We start from the raw sequence: 22180 nt of genomic DNA, 5'->3' as shown, positions 1-22180 counted from the left end.
AGATGGCTCTGCCTTCTTGCTGTGTCCTTACATGGTTGCCCCTCAGTGTGTGTGTGCTCAGCCTTGGAGTCTCTCTGTATTTGAATCTCTTCTTATAAGGACACCAGTCAGATTGGATTAAGGCTCACCCTATCAGCCCCTTTTTAATTTAACCACCTCTTACGCGTGATAGCTAAGATAGAGTTCACAGTCACGTGCTGCCAGACAAGATTTTTTTTTATTGAGGTATAGTTGATATACAATATTATATAAGTTTTAGGTGTACAACCTAGTGATTCACAGTTTTTAAGGGTTACATTCCATTTATAGTTATTGTAAAATATTGGCTATATTTCTTGTGTTGTACTATATATCCTTGTAGCTTATTTTATACATAGTAGTTTGTACCTCTTAGTCCCCTACCCCTATTGGGCCCCCTCCCCCTTCCCTCTCCCCACTGGTAACCACCAGTTTGTTCTCCATATCTGTGAGTCTGTTTCTTTTTGTTATATTCACTAGTTTGTTTTATTTTTTAGATTCCACATATAAGTGATATACAGCATTTGTTTTTCTCTGCCAGACAACATTTTTAATGAAATTCCTGGGAACTCATTCATTTAGTACTTACGGGCTTCTATATAGTGCTAAGCAACGGGGGAAACAATAAGACTGCCCTGAGAAAATTAACAGTCTACAGGGGTGGACAGTGTTAGAATAAAGGCAGTCTTCTGAAGCAGAAATTGTGTCTTACTAACCTCTGTATCTCCAGCACCTTGCACTGTGCCTCCCATGTAGTAGGCTGCTGGAAAAAGTCACTATTGATCAGAAATGAGTCCTGTTGCAGAATATCTAAATCTGGTCTAAAAAAAGCCATGGTAGAAAAGCACGGTAGGGCTTCCCTGGTGGCGCAGTGGTTGAGAGTCCGCCTGCCGATGCAGGGGACACGGGTTCGTGCCCCGGTCTGGGAAGATCCCACATGCCGCGGAGCGGCTGGTCCCGTGAGCCATGGCCGCCGAGCCTGCGCGTCTGGAGCCTGTGCTCCGCAACGGGAGAGGCCACAGCAGTGAGAGGCCCGCGTACCGCAAAAAAAAAAAAAAAGGCACGGTAATGTTCTGTCAGTAAGTGGTTAGTTTGCAATTAGGTAGATCCCTAAAGAGAAGCAGGCCATTACACCACCCCAAGAGATTTCCATGCCCCTGTAGAGCCTTGCTCTTTCCTCACTGCTGGTCCACGAGCCAGCAGCATGGGCCTCACTTGGGACCTTTTTAGAAATGCATATTTTCATGCCTCACTCTAAATCCACTAAATAAAAATCTGCATTTTAGCAAGCCCTCAAGTGACTCATGTGTACATTAAATTTTCAGAAGCATTGTCTTCAGAGAACCTTATTAACAATGATTCGTAGATTAACTTAGAATAGAATAAGTACAAGGTATAATTATCAAGGTAGGTGTTCTCTGGCTCCAAGCCATATAATACGGTGGTCATTTTCTATAAGAGTTACGTTTGCATCATAGGTTAGGAGAGGAAAGCTGAATTGAATTACTTTTCTTTACCTTTAAAAATAACGTTTTAAGCAAGTCGTAATAGCCCTTCCATTTCCCTCACTTCCTTGCACTTCAAGTAACTTAACCACCTAAACAAACCCCTTAGGAGGTAGGAGAGGAAAATAGTAATTTTAATAGGAACAACGGTTACCATTAATTGAGCAACAGCCCTGCCAGGCCCAATGCCAAGCCCTTGACATGCTCAGAACAACCCACCTGGGGAGGTATTATTACCTCCATTTTACAGATGAAGAAACTAACTCTCAGGTTGATTACATGACTTGCTCAACTTTCCACAGCTAATAACTGACTGAACTGTGATTTGAACCAGATCACAGGACCCCAAAGCCTGTTCTTATTCCATCTCCCATCCCAAAATTCCTGCCACCCAAACGGTTCAAAGCTGTCTTTTCACCTCTGACTTGCTGCCCATGACTTGCTACCCTTGAGTTTCTGCAGGTTGGAAATGTAGCTTTTTATAATTACAATAATTGCTAACATGCATATTGCATTTTACAAAACATTTCTACCTACCTCTCTTATTCTTAAAACAACTCTGCAGGTATAGGTGAGGACCATAAGAACATAAGAAGCGTTACTTGTACTGCCTAAGATCATCACTCACCTGGTCTATTCCAAGGCCCAGATTCAAGTCCCAGTCTCGTGATTCCAAAGCTCTTATCCATATGGGATTTTATACATATATATTTCTTATGAGCTCCAGGTCTTTAGAAGTAAGGGAAAAGGAAAGCAAGCATGCTAGCTTTACAAAAAGGAACAATATTTCTCCCCACCTGACTGTGAGTTCCTTGAGGGCAGAGAATGAATCTTACTTACTTTGTATACTCAGGACAAACACAGTGACCTTGATGGCTAGAGGATGAATAAATATTTATTGAACAAGTGATCTTAAATAGCTAATTTCAGTTGTATTTCTATGTTTGAGTGAGGTGAACCTTAAGTACAGGATAATTAGTGTTGTTCCATTGACCATAATCAATCTTCCTCTTCCCAGTTTATCTACCCCAATTAGTGGCACACCTGTGCCCCCAGTATACCAAGGGAGAAACCTCTCCTTCACTCCCCACCCTCATCCTACTAATCACTGTCTTAGTCTTTTCCGGCTGCCACAACAAAATATCAGACTGAATGGCTTAAACAACAGAAATTTATTTTCTCACTGTTCTGGAGGCTAGAAGTCCAAGATCAAGATTCCAGCTGATTTGGTTTCTGATGAGACCTCTCTTACTGGCTTGCAGACAGCTAGCTACCTGCTCACTGTGTCCTCACGTGGCCTTTCCTTAGTGCACAAGCACAGAGAGAGAGAGAAACAGCTCCGGTCTCTCTTCTTATAAAACTACCAATCCTTTTGGATTAGGGCCCCACCCTTGTTATCTCATTTAATCTTAGAGGGCCACTGGGGATTAGGGCTTCAACATATCAATTTGGAGAGGGGAAGGGACACAAATTTTCAGTCCGTAATAATCTCCAAAGTCGGCCAAATATTTGGAACAAAGTCTGCAAAAAATTTGCCAATATTGCATATTTCTTGTACCGTTACATAACTTAGGCTGCTATTTCTTCCACTTAGGTTATTCATTCATTTTATTCAGCATATCATTACTATACACCTATTGTGTAGGCACAGTGGAGAAGACCACCAATAGGGCCCCTGTCTGAATGGAGCTTTCATTCTAATACAGGAGACAGAAATTAAACAAATGAGATAGAAATTAAGAGCATAAGCTTTGGTACCAGACTGCTCTGGTTGCATCCTGGCCTTGGGCAAGTTATTTAACTCTTTGCTTCATTAGCTGTAAAATAAGGGTAATAATAGTATTTACTCATAGGGTTGTTTGAAATATTAAGACAATATTGCATAATACTGCTTATTTAGTAACTGTCACATAATAAATGCTAAATAAATGTTAGCTTTCATTTTTAAATATAAACACAAATCTGTTACATACTCATTTGTGCAAATGCCTCCTGAGAAGTTTTACTTCCTCCGGTTATTTTCACCCTCAAATCCATCCTCTCCAGTGCCAATAAGTAATCCCTGGTGTCATCATCCCCTGCTTCAAACACTTCTGCCTGCAGGATAAAGTCTAAGCTGTGCCGTCATGACCTGCTCCCCGCCCTCCCCTGCAGATTCATCACTCATCACTACCACAGCTTTACGCTCCAGCAACGCCGAATCCGTAGCCACACTGTGTTATTTCTTGCCTTTGTCCCTTTACTCATGCTGTCCTCTTTGTCAGGAATATACATTACCTGACTAATCCCTAGTCTAGCCCTTCCTTTAACATCAGCACAGGGGCCACCTCCTCTGCGAAACTTCTGTAAACCCCAGTTTGGCCAACTTAATTGTTCAATATCTCTATTATTGAACTAACAGGCTGTATTATTAGTATGTGATGGAAAGTGCTGCCCATCCATATAATGAGCACCTGGAGGACAGAGGCTGTCTTATCTACCTTTGTAGCTGTAACCCGTAACGATGGATATAACACAGTAAGTTTTCAATAAATCTTTATTGAATGACTGAATGAATGACTGGAAGGGGTTAAACTTTAATATAATGGAAGGGATCTGCAGAGCTCTAGTAAATGAATCATTCATTATCTCCAGCCCAATCATTTTGGACCATGCAGAAGGCCAAAGTCAAATTTTAAATGTTAGAAGAAAAGTGTTATGTATTATCTTTCTTTACTTCTCTAGGAAACAATGATTTAGCCCTTTTCAAAGCACTGTGCTAAGAGTTGGGTGTACGAGATACAGTCCCTGCTCCCAAAGAGCCTTCAGCCTAATGGGAGAATAGCTTTCCCCTTCATAAAGCTAGAAGGCAGGCTGGACTCACCTTTCCCCCCAACTTCCAACAATGTTACATTTCGCAAGTCATAGCTCAGCATATAAGAATGTGGATAAGACAGACTGGTACCTAAATCATTAAAGCAAACATGCAATAATAGAAATACTAACACGCAATGAGAACATGGAGAAGAGAGAAATTATGATAGGGTTATTTTGCTTTTATAAAATTTATACTAAAGTTTATAAATTTCTATATTTATTCATTATAGAAAATTGAAAAATATAGAACAAAGTATGAAAATCACCTGAAGATAATCATCCCACTGTCCTGAAATAATGACTTTTAATACTCTGTCATGTTAAAAATATATTGCATGCAATAACAACCTTAATCAAATTCTTAAACAGAAAAAAAAAAGAAAAACCCTATGGTCTTGCCTTCTTACACAAATCAAATATCCCATTCTAATCCTCAGAGGGATTTTTTTTTTAAAGATGTTTTTGATGTGGACCACTTTTTCAGTCAGTGTGCTGCTTTATCACTCCAAATTCCGGTGTGAGCTATTCTAGCAGAAAGTCATCCCACTGCTTAATTCTATAAAAAGCTGCCAAAACATTCGTGCTCCATTCTTTGTCTTCCACAAAAGAAAATAAAAAGTTATTTCACTCAAAGTTACATTTCACTGGTATAATTAGATGTAATATGCTTTAAAATGTGTTAAACATTGCTAAATAATAATTAGTAAAATTTAGAATGAGATGTTTACCTTCTAAACAATAATTAGAATAGACAGTAAGCAAAGCACAGTCCATCATGCTCCCCTACAGGGAGGAAGAACAAAAGGAAACAAGGAAAAGTGAAAAACAATAAATTATACAAGGTTCTAACATTGCTGGTTTATATTTCTTTCTTTACAATTTTTCATTATGATTGTTGTAATATTGTTATGCAATATTTGGTTTTTTCTTAGCCTGGCAATAGAAATACCAGGTAACAAGAGAATCTGAGCTGGAAGGGGCACTGAGAAACCTGAGAGAGAATCTAATTCACACTTTTTTTTTTTTTTTTTTTACATTTAGTTATCCTTTCCAGGACATAACAGCCTTTATTATCAGACTCTCTTTTTATCTAATCTAAATCCCACAGGCTGCAGTCAAATTCCATTTCCTCTTTTTATCATGCTTTGTGAGTCCTCTTTTATTTGGAGAATATAGTAGCTCACCTCAATTCCATTTTTTAACAACCAAATACATCTGGTTGTGTTTCTGGCTCCCTTAAAGCATTTGGTGTCTCAGGGCAGGGGGCCTGTGGATTTTCCTAGTACTCTCTTAAATTGGTTTACCTCTAGGCCCACGTTTAGCCACCCCTGGACCTTCAATAACAACTCTCAATCCTCTATTTTCTGTTGTCTATTCCTTTCCAAACTGAGATTCTTCTCAATTCCTCCTTCCCTCCTTCCCTCCCTCCTTTCCTTCCTTCCATGTGACGTTATCTTGTGTGAGGCCTCCAGCTCTCCTGGTGCTTACAGTCAAGTAGAGAGATATACACGAATCAATAAACAGTTACAAGTGAAGACAGGTGATTTGAATAAAAAGTATAGGGACCTATGAGAGCTTATAATAGGGGGGCCTGACCTGGTATTATAGGTTAGGATAAACTCCCCCCTCTCCCCTCAGAGATATTTGTGCTGAATCCTAAAGTGTGGAAAGGAGTTCGCCAGAGCTTGCCGGGAGAAGGGAACAGACATCCAAAGGCTCTGAGGAAAGAGGGCCGTGTGCGTGCCATGCAGGGTTCCTAGGCCATTTAACACCCATTAGGGAAAGCGCCACCTCTGCCACCAACCTTCCCTCTGCCAACATTATCTGAGTGCTGGGCTACCAGGGCTCTGGGAGATGGACATGGATATAAATATCCAGGAGCTGAAAAGAGGGATGAAAATGATACAAAGCAGCCTGGGGTACAGGGAAGGGCATCGAGACAACATCTATGGGCGAGGGGGCAAGGGAGAAATAATTCCCTGGAAGGACCTGGGAAAACTTCTCTGAGGAAGTAACTGAAGAGGGACTCTGATAAGCAGTTAGGAAGGGAAAGGGCATTTTAGCTGAGGCGGGAGCTTGAGCTAGAAAAATAAAGGCAGACAGGGAACCGAGACAACATTCAAAAGCTGGTAAAACCGTGATTATAATTTTGCTTTTCTTCCAGCTAAATGGGGAGCTAGGCAGATTGAGGCATTTGTCAAACATAATTTACATTCCCTCCAAGTGCCGAAACTGTATATTTTAACTATTTTTGGTGATGATATTTCTAAAATGTTTTATACCCATTCCAGCCTTCCTTAACAAAGGATCCTAAATATAACAATCTTTTCTTGATGACGCATGATCATGGTCATGAGAGTGTAGTTATTTTATGCTGTATTATAAAGCAGTTCTCCGTCTACTTTTACATTTTTCTCTGTCCTCTGGCTGTCAGCTTCTAGTTCTCTTGGAGTCGGCCTCAAGCAAATCCCTACCCTCACCTCACTCATCACAAAACCACTCTGTGTCAATTCTACTTAACTGAGAAACCAAGTAAATACATATGTTGTGAATTGTGTGCCTGGTGTACAATAGGCTTCAATAAATATTTGTTGAATAAATTATTAATTAGGCTTTGACTGGGAGCCTCAGGTATGGGGTTGATATATAGACCTGGGATAGTTCCTTCTGGGACCAGATTCAAGACCATGCAAAGTCAGACCTCCAGATAATGGGTCGTTACTCTGCTATTTTTGCAGTGTTGCTTAGCAAGCCAAACTGCCAACCAGCTTAGGGTCTAGTGACTAACAACTATTTTTTCATGCCCTGGTGATGCTGGTTACCATGGTGTTCTGGGTGACGTGCCTGGCTTTTTTTATAATTGCCTTTTAGTGGCTCGAGAAATTTTTGGTGATAAATGCATTGATTACTCTATTTCTGATGAAGTAGAGCAGGATTACTACAAAGTACAGCCTTTTTTTTAAACTAGAGAAAGGGACTGTTTTGTTTTTCCAAATTTAGGTGATTGCTGCAGGACTGGTAGGATAACGTTTTTTGTGTTTCTCTTCCTGATTTCATAGAAAGTGATTTGATTGGATTGTATAAATTTTTTTTTAAAGTCTAGCATGTGTCAGGGTAATTTTTCTCATTTTATTCTTAAAATTAAAATACAAACATTCGGAGTTCAAGCTCCTTTGTAAACTCAAGAGGCTGTAACTATTGGCACTGTTAAAATTCTGGTATGTCATACATCATCACAAAGAAACGTCCTGTTAAGCCAAACTGTTTTTGTAGCCCGGGACTGTTTAGCCTTATAAAAGTGTAGAATTTTAGAGCCAGAAAAAAGCACGCTGGAGATCACCTGATCCCATCCTTTAATTTTAAGGTGGAGAAAACTGAGGCCCAGAAAAGACAAATTATAAAATAGCAATGATAATCCCTTATAGTTGCAAAGCATTTACCTCTGCAAAGATCTTTCCAAACAGTAACTCATTTTGTGCTCACCATGCATGTGATGTCAGTAGAATTTATCCCCATTTTGTACAGGCACATGGAATCTGGAGACACAAGTGTCCTGCTCAGTGTTAGTGACTGAGGCAGAACAGGAAGCCACATCTGTGACTTGCTGTCTCAGACTGTGGAGCCACAGAGATAGTCCGGGCCCAGTTCATCTGTTTACTAGCTGTGTGACTGGGGCAGGTCACTCTACCACTCTGAATGAGGCTTACCTTCCTTCTTCTTAAAATGGCAATATTGATCCTACATTATAAGCTTAACGCAAAGGCTAAAGATAATGCTTGTACAGCATTTAAGACATTCCACCATTTGCCTCTCTCCTCACTGATCTAGTTAAATGAATTCTGTCTAGTTAGTTGTTTTGTATAACAAGTGCTTTCTCTGATTCAGCCCATGTAGAAGTCATTGTATATAATAAGAAAATAAAAGTGAGAGCTGTTTACTTTGGATAGGGCCCAGGAGACCAAAACTGATTGTGGAAATTTCCTTATATTTCTTTTATCCTGTCATCAGTTCAGTTTCCTCCTGTATCACTCTGCCCTTCCTCAGACATCCCAGGCAAATAAAAAAAAAAACTAACCTACAAATATCACAGCCAGATCAATGAAACCCCTTAAAGCTGCAAGCAGTCCACAAAATAAAATATCAGGCTGGACGTAGGAAGGGTTGAGCCGGAAGGCAGACGTATTGTGCCGGGGAGTAGGGGGACAGTGACTCCTCCTTTCCCCTTCACAGTCTAAAGCCCTCCTCTGCCTTTGTGAGGTGCTGGGCATTAGTTCTGCATACTTTCAGCCATTTACAAAATAAGTTCCCATTTCTCTTAACACATTTGGGACAGGAAACCTGAGATCTGGCCTGAAGTGTGGAGTCAGCAAGGTGTACTGGGAGAAGCACAGGCTATGGAGGCAGACGGACCTGAGTTGTTTCCTGGCTTTATGGCGTACTAATTCTCGGCCTTGAGTGAGTCACTTATTTTTCTGAGTGTCATTTTCCTCATCTTCATATTAGTAATAACAATCCCCATTTTGCAAAGAGATGGTGAAGACCAGAGGTGACATATGACCCCAGTTTACAGTAGGTGTGGTTATCACCACCATGGCAAAAACTGGAAAATCGAGTGGATGTTGACCTGTGCTCTCAGGAGTCAGCTTGGTTTAGATCAGAAACAGTCTGGAGAACATCGGAGTAGCTGTAGGCGGTCTTCACCTGGAATGAGAACCTTCAGAATAGCGGGTTTTCAGGCCACCTCAGGTGTCTGGCTTCCTTCAGATAGGGCCCCCAGAGCCACATCTCTCTCTTTTCCCAGAGACTAGCCAAGTTTGGCCATAGCCCCTGGGCTGGCTCAGAACTAATAGATCTGCTGGACAACAAAGGCCCTTGCATGTATCCTCCTCATATCTGAGATTGCTTTGTGGCCTGAGAATGACACCATCTGCCAAAGCTTAGCCAATGGTGATTGTTAAGCAGAGGATCCTGGTTATGTTTAGCCTGAACCTGGAGAGAGTCAAATCGACCCCACGGGCAGCCTCCTAGGCCAGTTCTGTGCCTAAAAGGCCTGAGGTTAAAATATCCAGTCTTGTTTAGTTCGTCTCAGAGATTTCCACAAATCCTAGCTGGGTAGGTCCTCTTCAGTTCCCTGAGTTCACATTTTGACTCCACCATTTATTGGCTGAGTATCCTTGGACCAGTTATTTTCTGAATGGGGAAAAAGCATTCAGAAATATTTTCAAAATCATTCAAAATGCTCTATATTTTGATAGAGTAGTGGGAAAGAAGGCAAGGTATATACCCTAAACCATGGAGGCCTCTAATGACAGGAAAAAGAGCTCAGAAATGACCCTCCGTGGTTATTGGTCCATGTTATTGAGATGGGGAATAACTTCGTAAGTGCAATGTTTGGGAGCAGTCAATCTGGTTTTAGTGGATAGTATGCCTTAGAACAGAAAAAAAAAAACAAAAGGAGGACTGGTTAGGATATTAGTGCAGTCATCCAGGATACAATGAGGGCATGGAAATTAAGAACTATACACCCAAAATTGGAAGGAGGGAAATATGAGACTTCATTACCTTCTGGAACTCCTTCTCAGTCTCCTTTACTGTTCCTCCTACGTCATACTCACTGATATATCATCAGCACTTGGAACAGGACCTACCCAAGAAACATGCATAAGACATCAGTTCTTATTGTCTCTAAATAGATTCTGGAGAAAGCTGGGGACCTGGCCAAACATTTCTAATTCACAAAATGAGGGCTTCTCACAATTCTCAGGAACATCTGCTCACAATCTCCATGACTCTCCTGTACCCTGTGTGGAACCTCTTAACAAATTGTTAAGTTCTATATAAATGTTAATGATCATCATTGTCAGCCTAAATTATTTCACAGACATCCCGCTTTTCTAGTAAGTTGGAAGGAAACTGAAATCAATAGACTAGTAGTCGTGAGAAGGAACTTGAAAAATTCTGCTGGTCTGTAGAGGGACAGCTCAGCAGAAAAGACCACAGTTCCCATTCACAGAACCTCATGGAAGGGCAGAAGAGGGGATTAGCCAAGATTTAAGCCACTCCCTCAAGTATGCCATTAGGAAGTAAACACAACACTCATCCGTGGGAGGAGAAATAATGCGTATTAGAAACCAGCTTTTGCCCAGAAAAAGGTGAAAACACTTGGGAAATTTGAGCCCCTGCTGCCCCAGTTTTAAATACTTGTGAGTCATCCCTCAGGGTTGATAAGATCTCTGATAAAGCCGTGAACCTATTATGCCCCAGGCCCACAGCTCCCCAACACTTCTGGGGCCCAGGAAGAGAAGGAGTACCAGGAGGTAGGTCTCTTAAAGGCCAGACTTTTTGAGGGAAGGACCTCGGGTATGTGTGTCATGGGAACAGCTGGTTTTCTTGTCCCGGTGTCAGCTCAGAACAGGGTTATGTGATTGCTGATTCCTGTTCCAGTCTGTCCCCAAGAAACAATGACTTCCTTCATTTGTTTGTAGATCTCTACAGGCATTTGAGGGAATCATAAAGGCTGATTGTGAATTTAAAATGCTTCTAAATAGATTACATAAGTACATTGTCTTGAATATTACAATTAGGACTTAAAATCTCTACTGCCTGGTGATCACATAGCTTGTCCTCAAATTGACCTTATAAGGTGTACACAAATGGTGGATTTTCACATGGAAGTTATGGCACTCTTCGTGAAACAACATAAGACGTTAATTTATTTAATCCCATTATATGAACTAATCTCTTAGTGGCAGGAAGTATGGCTATATTATATATATTCTGGGCTCCACATAACAAAAATTATCCAATTATAGAAAATAATTTTGGATGAATTGGGAGATTGGGATTGACATATATACACTAATATGTATAAAATAGATAACTAATGAGAACCTGCTGTACAGCACAGGGAACTCCACTTTGCTGTACAGTAGAAACTAACACAGCATTGTAAAACAACGATACCCCAAGAAAAAAAAAGAAAATAATTTTAAGAAATCACTTTTCCAGTTTTTTCCGTTATGGTAGTCATTTGTTTTGTCATCTCTAGCACATGTTAGCAGAAAAGTGAGAACAGGTGCCAGAAGTTTAAGAACAGGTGTTGAAAAAAACAACTTTGAATTGAGCACATACTAACAGTTAACATAATCTAATTTAAGCTACAAAACACTTCAGTCCAATTGGGCAGGATGTAGTTGTTTCAAAGGATAATTTTAGAACCACTGATGCATTTTAAATGTTTATTTAAACACATTGGGGTTTTTTTTGTTTTTTGTTTTTTGTTTTTTTTTGCGGTACGCGGGCCTCTCACTCTTGTGGCCTCTCCCGTTGCGGAGCTCCGGACGCGCAGGCTCAGCGGCCATGGCTCATGGGCCCAGCTGCTCTGCGGCATGTGGGATTTTCCCGGACCGGGGCACGAACCCGTGTCCCCTGCATCGGCAGACGGACTCTCGACCACTGCGCCACCAGGGAAGCCCCTGTATTTTATTTTTAAAAAAGGTTTTAGTGTCTGGGTTTAATACCATCTATTACATCAACTATGGATTTTTATTCAGTCTTACTTCAGTTCCTCAGGCACTTATTGGCTGCCTGTTATATGGAGAGAACCCTGTCTCAGTGTATGAGCCTTTGTCCTGATGAAGCTTATGATCTGAGGAGGAAACGTGGTCCAGTAGAGGACACACACATTGCAAGATACGAGAAGCGGCAAATTGTGATCAATGCGCTAATGGAGTTATCAAGGGCTTAGAAACACAGGCAAGGAGAGGTTGATTCAGATACAAAATGGGGCAAATCTGGGAGAGCTTTCTTGAGGAGCTGGCACCTGAGCTGGAACTCAAAGGGTCAGTGGAGACAGAGTAGGAGAAGGAAGCAGTGTGAGTGAGGACTTGGAGAGTGGACGTGGAGGAAGTTGAGGAGCTGGAGGTAACCTGGTGCACCTGGAGTCCAGGATGATTAGAGGATGCAGCAGGCACACAGTCAGAAAGACGGGGAAGAGCTACATTTTACAGTCTTGATAATAGCGAACTAAGGAGCCTAGATTTGATTTTGTGCACACTAGGGAGCCTTGGCGGGTGTTTGAGTAGGGCAGTGGCCTGATCAGATCAGTTTGGGAGTAAGTTGAGAGATGGGTTGAAGGTAGAGAGGAAATTAGAGACCATTCTTGAGTGATATGGATACCATCTTTCCCATTATTAAAAATCCCACTAAGTAGCTATCTTGTGATTTGAGGTATTTGATACAGAAATTCATTTGTTTAAATGTTAATGGTTAATTATGCCTCTGGCAAACTGACTACTCCTCTTATCTGATATTTTTAGCAATGGCCAAGCAAAAGTTTAAAAAGGGTAGTAATGATAAGGCATGAACTTCCTTTTTTTTTTTTTTTGGCAAGAATAACATCTGAGTCAGTACCCTAGATATTCTCCTAATTTAAAGAGATGTTCTCTTAGCCAAGGAAAAGAACCACCCAGATTGACATTTTAGAAACAGATCCAGGAAATGCATCTATCAGCAAATGAAAACAAATCAAGGTGAAGCAGGACTGTTAGGTAGGACTCAGTCGCTAGGTTAGGACCGAACCCGGTTACCTGGGTTCACAATCCAGCTCTGCCACTTACAGGCTGTGTAACTTTAGGCTTATTACTTAACCAATCTGTGCCTCAGTTCTTTCCCTTGTAAAATAGGGATAATAATGGTACTTGTCTCAGGGGTTGTTAAGAGGATTAAATGAACTAATACATGTAAAGTGCTCCAAATAGTACCTGGCTCGTAGTTAGAGCTCAATAAATGTTAACTATTATTCAGTGGTTGGGCAGTCAGTTAACTAACTGCCTATGACACATCATAGTTTACACAGCGTTTTCACACATCCACCAAGTCATTTGAGCTCCACAATTACCTTATGGATATTGGTTGTCCTAGTTACCACTGCTGCTAACAAGCCACCCCAAAACTTGGAAGCATAAAACAACAATCATTTTATTATGCTCACAGATTCCTGAGTCAGGAATTCAGACAAGGTACAGTGGGAGTTGCTTATCTCTGCTTCTCTGTGACTGTGCCCCCAGCTGGAGACATCTTGGATGGCTGGGGAGGACACCAGCGGTGGGTCTGGATCCACTGCCAAGATGGCTTCTTCTCTAACCTGTCCGGCGCTTTGGTGGGATGGCGGAAAGGCCAGGCTCAGCTGGGGCTGTCACCTTAGCACCTACATGTGACCTCTGCACCATGGTGGCCTCACGATAGTTGTCAGACTTCTTAGAGTGTTTCTACAGCAGAAGATACATGCCTTTTATGACGCAGCCTCCGAAGCCTCATAGCCAACACTTCCCTGTTCTCTATTGGTTGAAGCAGTCACAAGCCTGCCCAGACTCAAGGGAAGGGATTAGACCACACCTCTCAGTAGAAGGCATATCAAAGAATTTGGGGGCCGTGTTTGAAAATCACCATACTGGTATTATCCCCTAATTCTAGATGAGAAGATTGAGGCTCAGTACAGGTTTAATGATTTATCCAGGATCAGTTGCACAGATAGTCACTGGGATAGTGGGGGGGGGGGGGCAGGGAAGTTTTCTGGAGGAAAAAGTCTTCTAACCTAATTCTTCTGACGCCAAATTCTTGTTCTCTCAATTAGATTATTCATTATCCTTCAGCTTAGATATACTTGCTAACATAGGAAAGTTACAGAAAAAAACACTTAAATGACATTGTGTATATTAGGTAACTTTCTTAAGAAGAGACGGTGATGTAAAAGTATAAAGTTTGCATTTATAAGAACTTGTACACAAACTTCATATTTTAAAGAGGTCCTGGGATGGGTTGAGTCCCAAGACTGGTCAGAGGTAAACTTAGTATAATTTTCTCACAAGGAAAGTTCTCTGAAAATGTCCCAGATGCTTAACTGTGACTTCCTTCATCTCTAGGAAAGTCTCACCTGGCCATTGTCCAGCGGGTGAATAATGAGGGAGAAGGGGACCCCTTCTATGAGGTGATGGGCATTGTCACACTGGAGGACATCATAGAGGAGATCATCAAGTCGGAGATCCTGGATGAAACTGACCTCTACAGTAAGTGCACAGCCTTGGCTCTTGTCCAAGGCCATCATATTTTTCTCTGAGATTCTCAGAGCTGGCTTAGTTTGGTGAACAGTGTAAAAGGGGGTCAGGACAAGCCCCAGGCATTGCTGTGTGTCAGCCCCCTCCTGCCAGGAGCCGGCACGGCAAGATGCCCTGACTTGAACCATCCCTGAGTCACTGAGAGTGTGCTAGCTAAATGTTTATCCAGAGGGAACCTTCAGGAACACAGCCAAGACTATGAAAAGGAGACCTCCTGGCCTTTGGATGGAAAAGGAACCAAAGGAAATAAAGTGCACCTCGGATGACCCCTCTGCCCTTGTTTCTGTCCCCTGTGCTGTTCCTGGTTTGTCTCTTCGTCCACCTAGACACAGACCCCAGCACCCCCTGGGGTTCCACTCAGGATCCACTCATTCAAAACATCCGTGAGCCGTAGAGACTCACGAGACTGCCCACCACAACCTAAGCTAAACCTGAAGTCACCCTTTTAGTCGCTCTTGTCCCCTGTGCATTTTCAGCCCTGCCGCCTGGTTTCTCCCTCTCCCCCCTTCCCACCCCTGGCTCTGGTCCCTGCTCCCTCCTTTCTGGCCTCCTGGCCCCCCCTCCCCACTCCCCCTCAGGAACAACACGGACTCCTTCTTGCAGATGGTGACTGCTTTTGGTTACTGAGCCTTATCACAGCTTTGCTTGCAAACATTACAAAGGCCTGCTTTCCTCAGGGATGGGAGTGTTATCTAAATCCATGGGAGCCCCTAGGCCAGGAAGTGTTTCCTCCTCCCAAATGAATTTCATCACCTGGGACAGCAGTCCCTTTTCCTCCCCTCAGATAACCCATTCCGGACCCCTATCCTTAGTTTGCTAGAGGCAGTTGTTCAGAGACTAGCTCCCTGTAGAAAAGGTTTTGAGACTCTTAAGGCAGTGAGTGGTACAGAGAGAGTGCTTCACTTTGGGGTGAGACCTAAAAGGTGGGTCAGGCCTTAACGAAACATAGCAGAAATGTCCCAGTGTCTGCTATTGCTGTGGAGCCCTGAGGGGGCTCATCTTCTTGAGTTAGGGGTTAATTTCTCCCTCCCCCATTCCTTTCTCCCTTCTCCACCTCTGCCCATGGCTCATGATTTAGAATTCCCAAGTGTCTCAATAGATATAGTGGTGAAAACATTCACACTAAAGTGTTAGTGGCTGATAGTAGTGACAGGGGTCTAAATGAGTAAGCTCTTCCGAGGGCCTTTGTTTGAACGACCTAATACTCCGAATGCACACTAATAAAATTGAAGGAATGAAGAGGGAGATCAGAAGACTGATTCTCCAATGATGAACTGTTCGGTGGCATTCTGATGGAGGAGGGAGAGGGGATATTTAGACAAACGTGTCATGCAAATCGGAACGTTACTCACTAGTCACACAAAAGGACTGGTCTGATACATATATTTGCTGCTGTCTTGCCTAACCGTCCTCTCTCTAAAGGAGAGGGTTTTCCCACTCTGGCATGAATCCTTAAGAGCTTTGAGAAGGCCAAGGAGCCAGGAATACAGTGTTGCTTCTCCCTGGACCCTGACCCCCCAGGGCAGCTGGGCCTGGATCTCACCACTGTGGCAGCCAGACACAAGGAGTGTTAAAGCCAGGGCCCAGAGTCCAAGGCAGGCCCACAAGAGAGCAGTGCGGTGGAAGGCACTTTCTCCCTCCAGAAGGGAGCCCCAATTGTGTGGTGGGGTGAGCTCCAAAGGGAGGGGGAGAGTCCAAAGGAAACCCTGTCCCTGGAGTTCATTCCCTTTCATTTCCACTGTGTCCTCTCAGCCTGCACTGAAAGTTCCCTGCAGCCCTGTTTTTCTCTAGGCCAACTTTGGAGAAAACCCAAATCTGTTTCTTTGCTCCCCTTAGCACAGGTTAAGATAGACTAAAGTTTCAAAATTTTACTCAATACTAAGGGAAAGCAAAAGAGACATGACCAAAGAAAACATTCCCCTTACCCCTAAACATATTTTTTAAGACAAGCTTTTAAAAAGCAGGAAGAAAAAATTAAACTGGAAAAAGCAGAGATTTTCTCAATTAGTAATCACAATAGTCCTGCCTGAGGCCGCCACCCAGAGGCCACACCTTTATGGATTACAGAGCTATTTCCATTTTTTTTCCTTCTTTCCTTTATTTCCCCCAGTTCTCTCCCCGTGGAGGGGCCAGGGTTGAAGCAAGAGAATTGTCAGTGGGGAGGGGGGTGACTGCCCTCCTCCCTTGGGTGGCATGCCTCAAGTACCACTCAGAGTGTGGTTTAAATCAGCAGGAAGAGACCAGGTGAGCTCAGCTCTGGGGACAGGAGAAAGGCAGAGGCAGAAACCCCCTGGGCCCTGCCAAAGTCCTTGAGGCTATGAGTGCAAGTTCCTCGCGTTTGAACGCCTTTTTGTAAGCATTTCACAGATAGGTTCAGATTGGAGTCTCATAATAAGAGACTCCTGAGATGAGCAGAAAAATTATGATTAATCACTAACCTTATTGTATAGATTAAAACACACGAACACTCTGATGCTTGGAGAGCTTGCACAGCTCGTAAACAGGGAGGCCAGCCCTAGAAGCCTGAACTTGGGAGCCCCAGGCTGGCCTTCCCCTTTTCCACTGTTCACCACTTCAGTGCAAGTAACACTGAGACATGGCAGCAGCTCCCACCTTCTATCCCTTATCCACATCCTTCCAGTCTCTGGGAAAGAGATGTTGCGATGTCACCTACAGTTGACACTTTCCAGAAATCCCTGTGGTCCCAAAGGAACTATCTGTCTCAGGTGGTTATGGTGAAACCTCCAAAAACCATTAGCGATTCTGAGATAGCTGCAATGTGTCCCCTGTCCCGACAGCCGACAATCGGAAAAAGCAGAGGGTCCCACACAGGGAGAGGAAGCGGCACGACTTCTCCTTGTTTAAGCTTTCTGACTCGGAGATGAGGGTGAAGATCTCTCCACAGCTTCTGCTGGCCACGCACCGCTTCATGGCCACAGGTATGATGACTCTGCCCGCCCGCATCTCCACCGCAGGCAGGCAAGGCAGCTCTGGAGAGTGGGACCCAGGCACCAATCACTTTTAATACCTTACGACCTAATTCCAATTCTGGGACTGAGAACCACTGTTCCAGGAGAGGAGGTCATCTTAGGTGGGGCGACAGGACTCCACATACTGTCATTTTCAGCCTCAGGCCTGATCTTCTAGGTGGGGAAGTGAGCATAATGCTACTCTGCTTTTCTCTCTTCTACTCGAAAAAAGGGCTGAGGAATTCACCGCTGCACTTTCCCTTCCTCCACCTGCTTCAAGGCGGGAGGTGGTGGGCCCCAGAGGGTTCATCAGGGAGGGACAGGCGATGTCCTGTGCAGCCACAAAGGCCCTGGGGCCCAGACCCTCCAGGGGCCATGTAGGCCTGTGAGCTACGAGTTCTTCAAATACAGATGTGGATTGTGAATACTGGAATCTTTAGAAAGAAAAAAAAAGAGAGGATCCAAAGATAAACTTCTTGTGAAGAAAGTAAAGTTTGTCTTTGAACCGTCTAACCTTCTCATCCATGTCTAAATAATGTGCTGACCTAAAATGATCACACACATTACTAAGTTCAATATGTAATTAATCTAACATGTATTTATTGAGTATATAATGAGTGCTAGTACTGTTCCAGTCACTAAAAAGTAGAAAATTTTAAATTGGAGCTTCTAAGAGAGTTACAGATGTAGAAAATAAACTTATGATTACCAGGAGGTAAGAGTGGGGAGGGATAAACAGGAAGATTGCGATTGACACATACACACTACTATATATAAAATAGACAACTAATAAGGACCTACTGAATAGCACAGGGAACTCTACTCAATACTCTGTAATGGCCTATATGGGAAAAGAATCCAAAACAGGGTAGATATATGTATATGTATAACAGATTCGCTTTGCTGTACTGCAGAAACTAACACAACATTGTAAATCAATATACTCCAATAAAAATTTTTTAAAAGTTCAGGTCATAAAGAAAATAAATAAATAAACAAATACATAAATAAATTGGAGCTTCTTTAGGGTTTTCAACATGTTATCTAGTTCTCAATACAGATTTCTTTTAATTACTGGCTGTCTGATTTCCCAGAACAAAACAGCTGTATCTGTTAATATAATGATATACCATAATAGTGTAGTATAACATAACGATATAAATAATAATATCTATTAATATGTAAATATGATACAGTGATGCTTCTCATTATTGAGAACTTCCCACTTAAATAATTAACTGTTCCTGTTAACTTGAAATTTCATTTCATTCAACAGATACACGTCATACAAATAAGTCAGATTAAATTCTCTGTATTTCATTTGATTGTAGCATTAAAACTTTTTTAGCCATGTTTACATGGCTTACTTATCCACATCCAACTCAGTAGTTGCGGCATGTGGGCTCAGTAGTTGTCGCACACGGGCTCTAGAGCACAGGCTCAGTAGTTGTGGCGCACAGGCTTAGTTGCTCACGGCATGTGGTATCTTCCCAGACCAGGGCTCGAGCCCGTGTCCCCTGCATTGGCAGGCGGATTCTTAGCCACTGTGCCACCAGGGAAGTCCCTCATGTTGCTTTTTGAACAACTTTATTGAGGTATAATTGATATACAAAAAAACGGTACCTATTTAATGTATACAACTTGATGAGCTTGGAGATAAGCATACACCAGGAAACCATCATCGTAATCTATGCCATAAACATATCCATCACTTCCCTCTTTATTTGTTATTATTATTTTTGCATGTGTGTGTTAACATAAGACCTACTGTCCGGGCTTCCCTGGTGGCGCAGTGGTTGAGAGTCCGCCTGCCGATGCAGGGGATACGGGCTTGTGCCCTGGTCTGGGAAGATCCCACATGCTGCGGAGCGGCTGGGCCCGTGAGCCATGGCCGCTGAGCCTGTGCGTCCAGAGCCTGTGCTCCGCAACGGGAGAGGCCACAGCAGTGAGAGGCCCGCATACCGCAAAAAAAAAAAAAAAAAAAAAAAAAAAAGATCTACTGTCTTAGCAAATTTTTAAGTATACAGGATAGTATTGCTCTTAGCCTCTCTAGGCTGAGCAGTAGATCTCTAGGATTTATTCATCTGCCATAACCAGAACTCTGTACCCTTTGACTAATACCTCCCCATTACCTCCTTCCCCCAGCCCATTCTCTCCGCTTCTATGAATTTTACTATTTTCGATTCATCATATAAATGGTATCGAGTAGTGTTTGTGCCTGTGCCTGGCTTATGTCCCTTAGCATAACATCCTCCAGGTTCCTCCATGTCGTCACAAATGGCAGGATTTTCTTCTTTTTTAAGTTTATGTGCAGCTTTAAATAAAGTCAAGGAGAAAAATAATAACAAAACTGACATTGCCAAAATGGTGACCTGTTTCTCCTGAGGTGCCAGTGCAGGAACACACATCCCCAGAGGGCCTGAGACACATACGTGGGCTTAAGACCCCCACCCACCCAAGGGAACTGCAGGAATCCTGCTAGCTTGGTGCCCGAGAGCATGAATGGCCCTGGCTTTGCCCATCCTGACTCCTTCCAGCTGCCAATTCCTCCTGCCTCCTGGTCTCCCCTAGAAGTGGAGCCGTTTAAGTCTCTGTACCTCTCGGAGAAGATCCTGCTGCGGCTCCTGAAACATCCCAACGTGATCCAGGAGCTGAAGTGTGATGAGAAGAACAAGAAGGCCCCGGAACACTACCTGTACCAGCGCAACCGCCCTGTGGACTACTTTGTGCTACTTCTGCAGGTGAGCGGGAAAGCCACGGACCCCCCAAGGGCAAGACAGGACCTCTCTAGACTGGAGAGGAACGGCCATGCCTCCTCTGTGCCAGGTTCCAAGGTTCGGCTGGCTGCCCTGGGAGCAAGGCCAGTTGGTGTGGGTGTTTGTCCGCGACGCTCAGAGGGGACAGGTGTGACTGGCTGGTGTCCTGGAGTGGTGGGATCTTGATGGCATTTAATCTGACATCAGCGATGTTTGTGGTGGGATGCAGTGGGTACCTCCCAGCAGAGGGGTTCTGCCGCTGAATTTCCAAACCTGCTGCCCTACAGAATCGCTAACGCCTCCCTGTCTCTGCTTGGCCATGCCCGGGAATGCAACTGTGCACTGCCTCCCAAACTTCAGGCACTTCTTGTTTCAGGCCCTTCTCTCTGTTGAGCTGAAATCTCACCATCTCTGATTTCCACCCACTGGTCCTTGCTCTGCTCTCTGAAAGCGCACAGAACACATCCGCTCTCTCTACCACACTTCAGCCTTTGCAGTCCCTTAATCTTCTCCTCCTTCAGAAGACTGGGAAGGGAATAAACGAGCAAATGAAAGAGGGGCAGCATCTTCCCGGTACTCACAGGAGTAGAGTCACCCTTTGCCCTGGGTGCCTGGAAAGGCCTGTAAGTAAGTGTCAGGCATGGTTCCAGCACTAGGTAGTGCTGGTGTCCTGACCTGGCTCCACCATTAACTCCGTCCCTATTCCCTGTCTCTTTCCAACAGAATCTGGTGAATCCTAAATACAGTGATTGTCTTAAAATCTTCATTAAACTCACGTTGACTTAGAAAGGGCCTCTCTGTTACAGTTCCCCTGCAGCCTGTCTGCTCGGACTCGGTAGTGTGCCTCACACCCATCCTTCCAGATAGCCTCAATAAAATGCCCTCTCTTCTCCAGAAATGGAGTTGCATTCTTTACTGTTGGAAATGGAGAAGTGTCCTGTTACATCGTTTATATAACACAAGGAACACATAGAGTCTTATGCCTAATATAAACTTAACCATTTTCAAATAAATCTTGGAGGCGTAAAATGTAGTGGCAAGAATGTAGGTTCAGAAATTGGAAAGATCTAGCTTTAAAGTCTAACTAACCATGACCGAGCTATTTAACCTCTCTGAGCCTCAGAAATGATTCATCTATAAACTGGGGATAAAAATAGTACAGGCTTCATAGGGTGTGGGCGGATCCATGCAGTGGATTTCAGGCACATAGATGCACACTATATGCACAAGCTTCTCACAGAATCAGGCTTTATCTCAGCCAGACTTAGAGATGGTTTAGTCTCAGACTACACCTGTGGGGCAGTTTACAGGGTTCTGGGCTAGCTGGTGCCTGGACCCGCATCATGGAAGAGCCATTACAGTCTGCAGGGAAAGCTTGGATGTACATGACGGGATGCTGCTTTATGAACTAAGCAAGTCATTTACTGCCAAGGCCTTCTGAAGTTGGAGTTGCTGTTTCTGAAACGTATCCAGACAGAATTCACATTTCCCTGTGATAAGATTTTAAGTCCACTTACTATCCAAGCAGAAGTGCTTAGGGTCGTAATCACTAGTAGATCTGGAAGTGCTGTCCACACCCTTAGTACACTTCCTTCTTTCTCCAGGGTAAAGTGGAGGTGGAGGTTGGGAAGGAAGGCCTTCGCTTCGAGAACGGAGCCTTCACCTACTATGGTGTCCCAGCCATCATGACCACTGCTTGCTCAGGTATTCCACTTTCCAAGCCATAGCTTATTGGGGAAGCAGTGGGACAGTGGAGAAAATGCATCTGGGTTCAAGTTGTGACTCCCGTTATGGACCCTGAACAAGCCTTTTACCTTCCCAGGCTTTAGCTGTGGAAGTACATGGTAGACTGTAACATTACCCAGTGTTAGGGGTGGATAGTGGTAATTTTCAATATGAAAAGACAAGTTTATTTTACTTTTTACACTTCCACCTGATTGCCCTGTTTTTACAGGGTTGAT

At 43.3% G+C, this 22180-nt stretch overlaps 1 protein-coding gene across 7 annotated transcripts in view; it reads left to right on the top strand.

The window, feature by feature from the left end:
• CNNM1 (cyclin and CBS domain divalent metal cation transport mediator 1) overlaps window positions 1-22180 on the top strand; it is a 49144-nt gene that overhangs the window by 3750 nt on the left and 23214 nt on the right. For 5 of the 7 annotated variants that reach the window (XR_009559362.1, XM_060286460.1, XM_060286461.1 and 2 more), the window contains exons 2-5: window positions 14303-14446; window positions 17293-17433; window positions 20035-20204; window positions 21824-21923. Coding sequence is in view for 6 of the 7 variants with exons in the window: in XM_060286460.1 (XP_060142443.1) it covers window positions 14303-14446; window positions 17293-17433; window positions 20035-20204; window positions 21824-21923 (555 nt within the window). In the remaining variant the exon portion in view is untranslated. The remainder of the gene's footprint in view (window positions 1-14302; window positions 14447-17292; window positions 17434-20034; window positions 20205-21823; window positions 21924-22180) is intronic. The other 2 variants (XM_060286459.1, XM_060286462.1) reach the window with 2 other exon arrangements.

The sequence above is a fragment of the Globicephala melas genome, chromosome 16, assembly GCF_963455315.2.
Source record: "Globicephala melas chromosome 16, mGloMel1.2, whole genome shotgun sequence".
Classification (NCBI taxonomy): domain Eukaryota; kingdom Metazoa; phylum Chordata; class Mammalia; order Artiodactyla; family Delphinidae; genus Globicephala; species Globicephala melas.
This window is presented reverse-complemented; position numbering and strand designations above follow the sequence as displayed.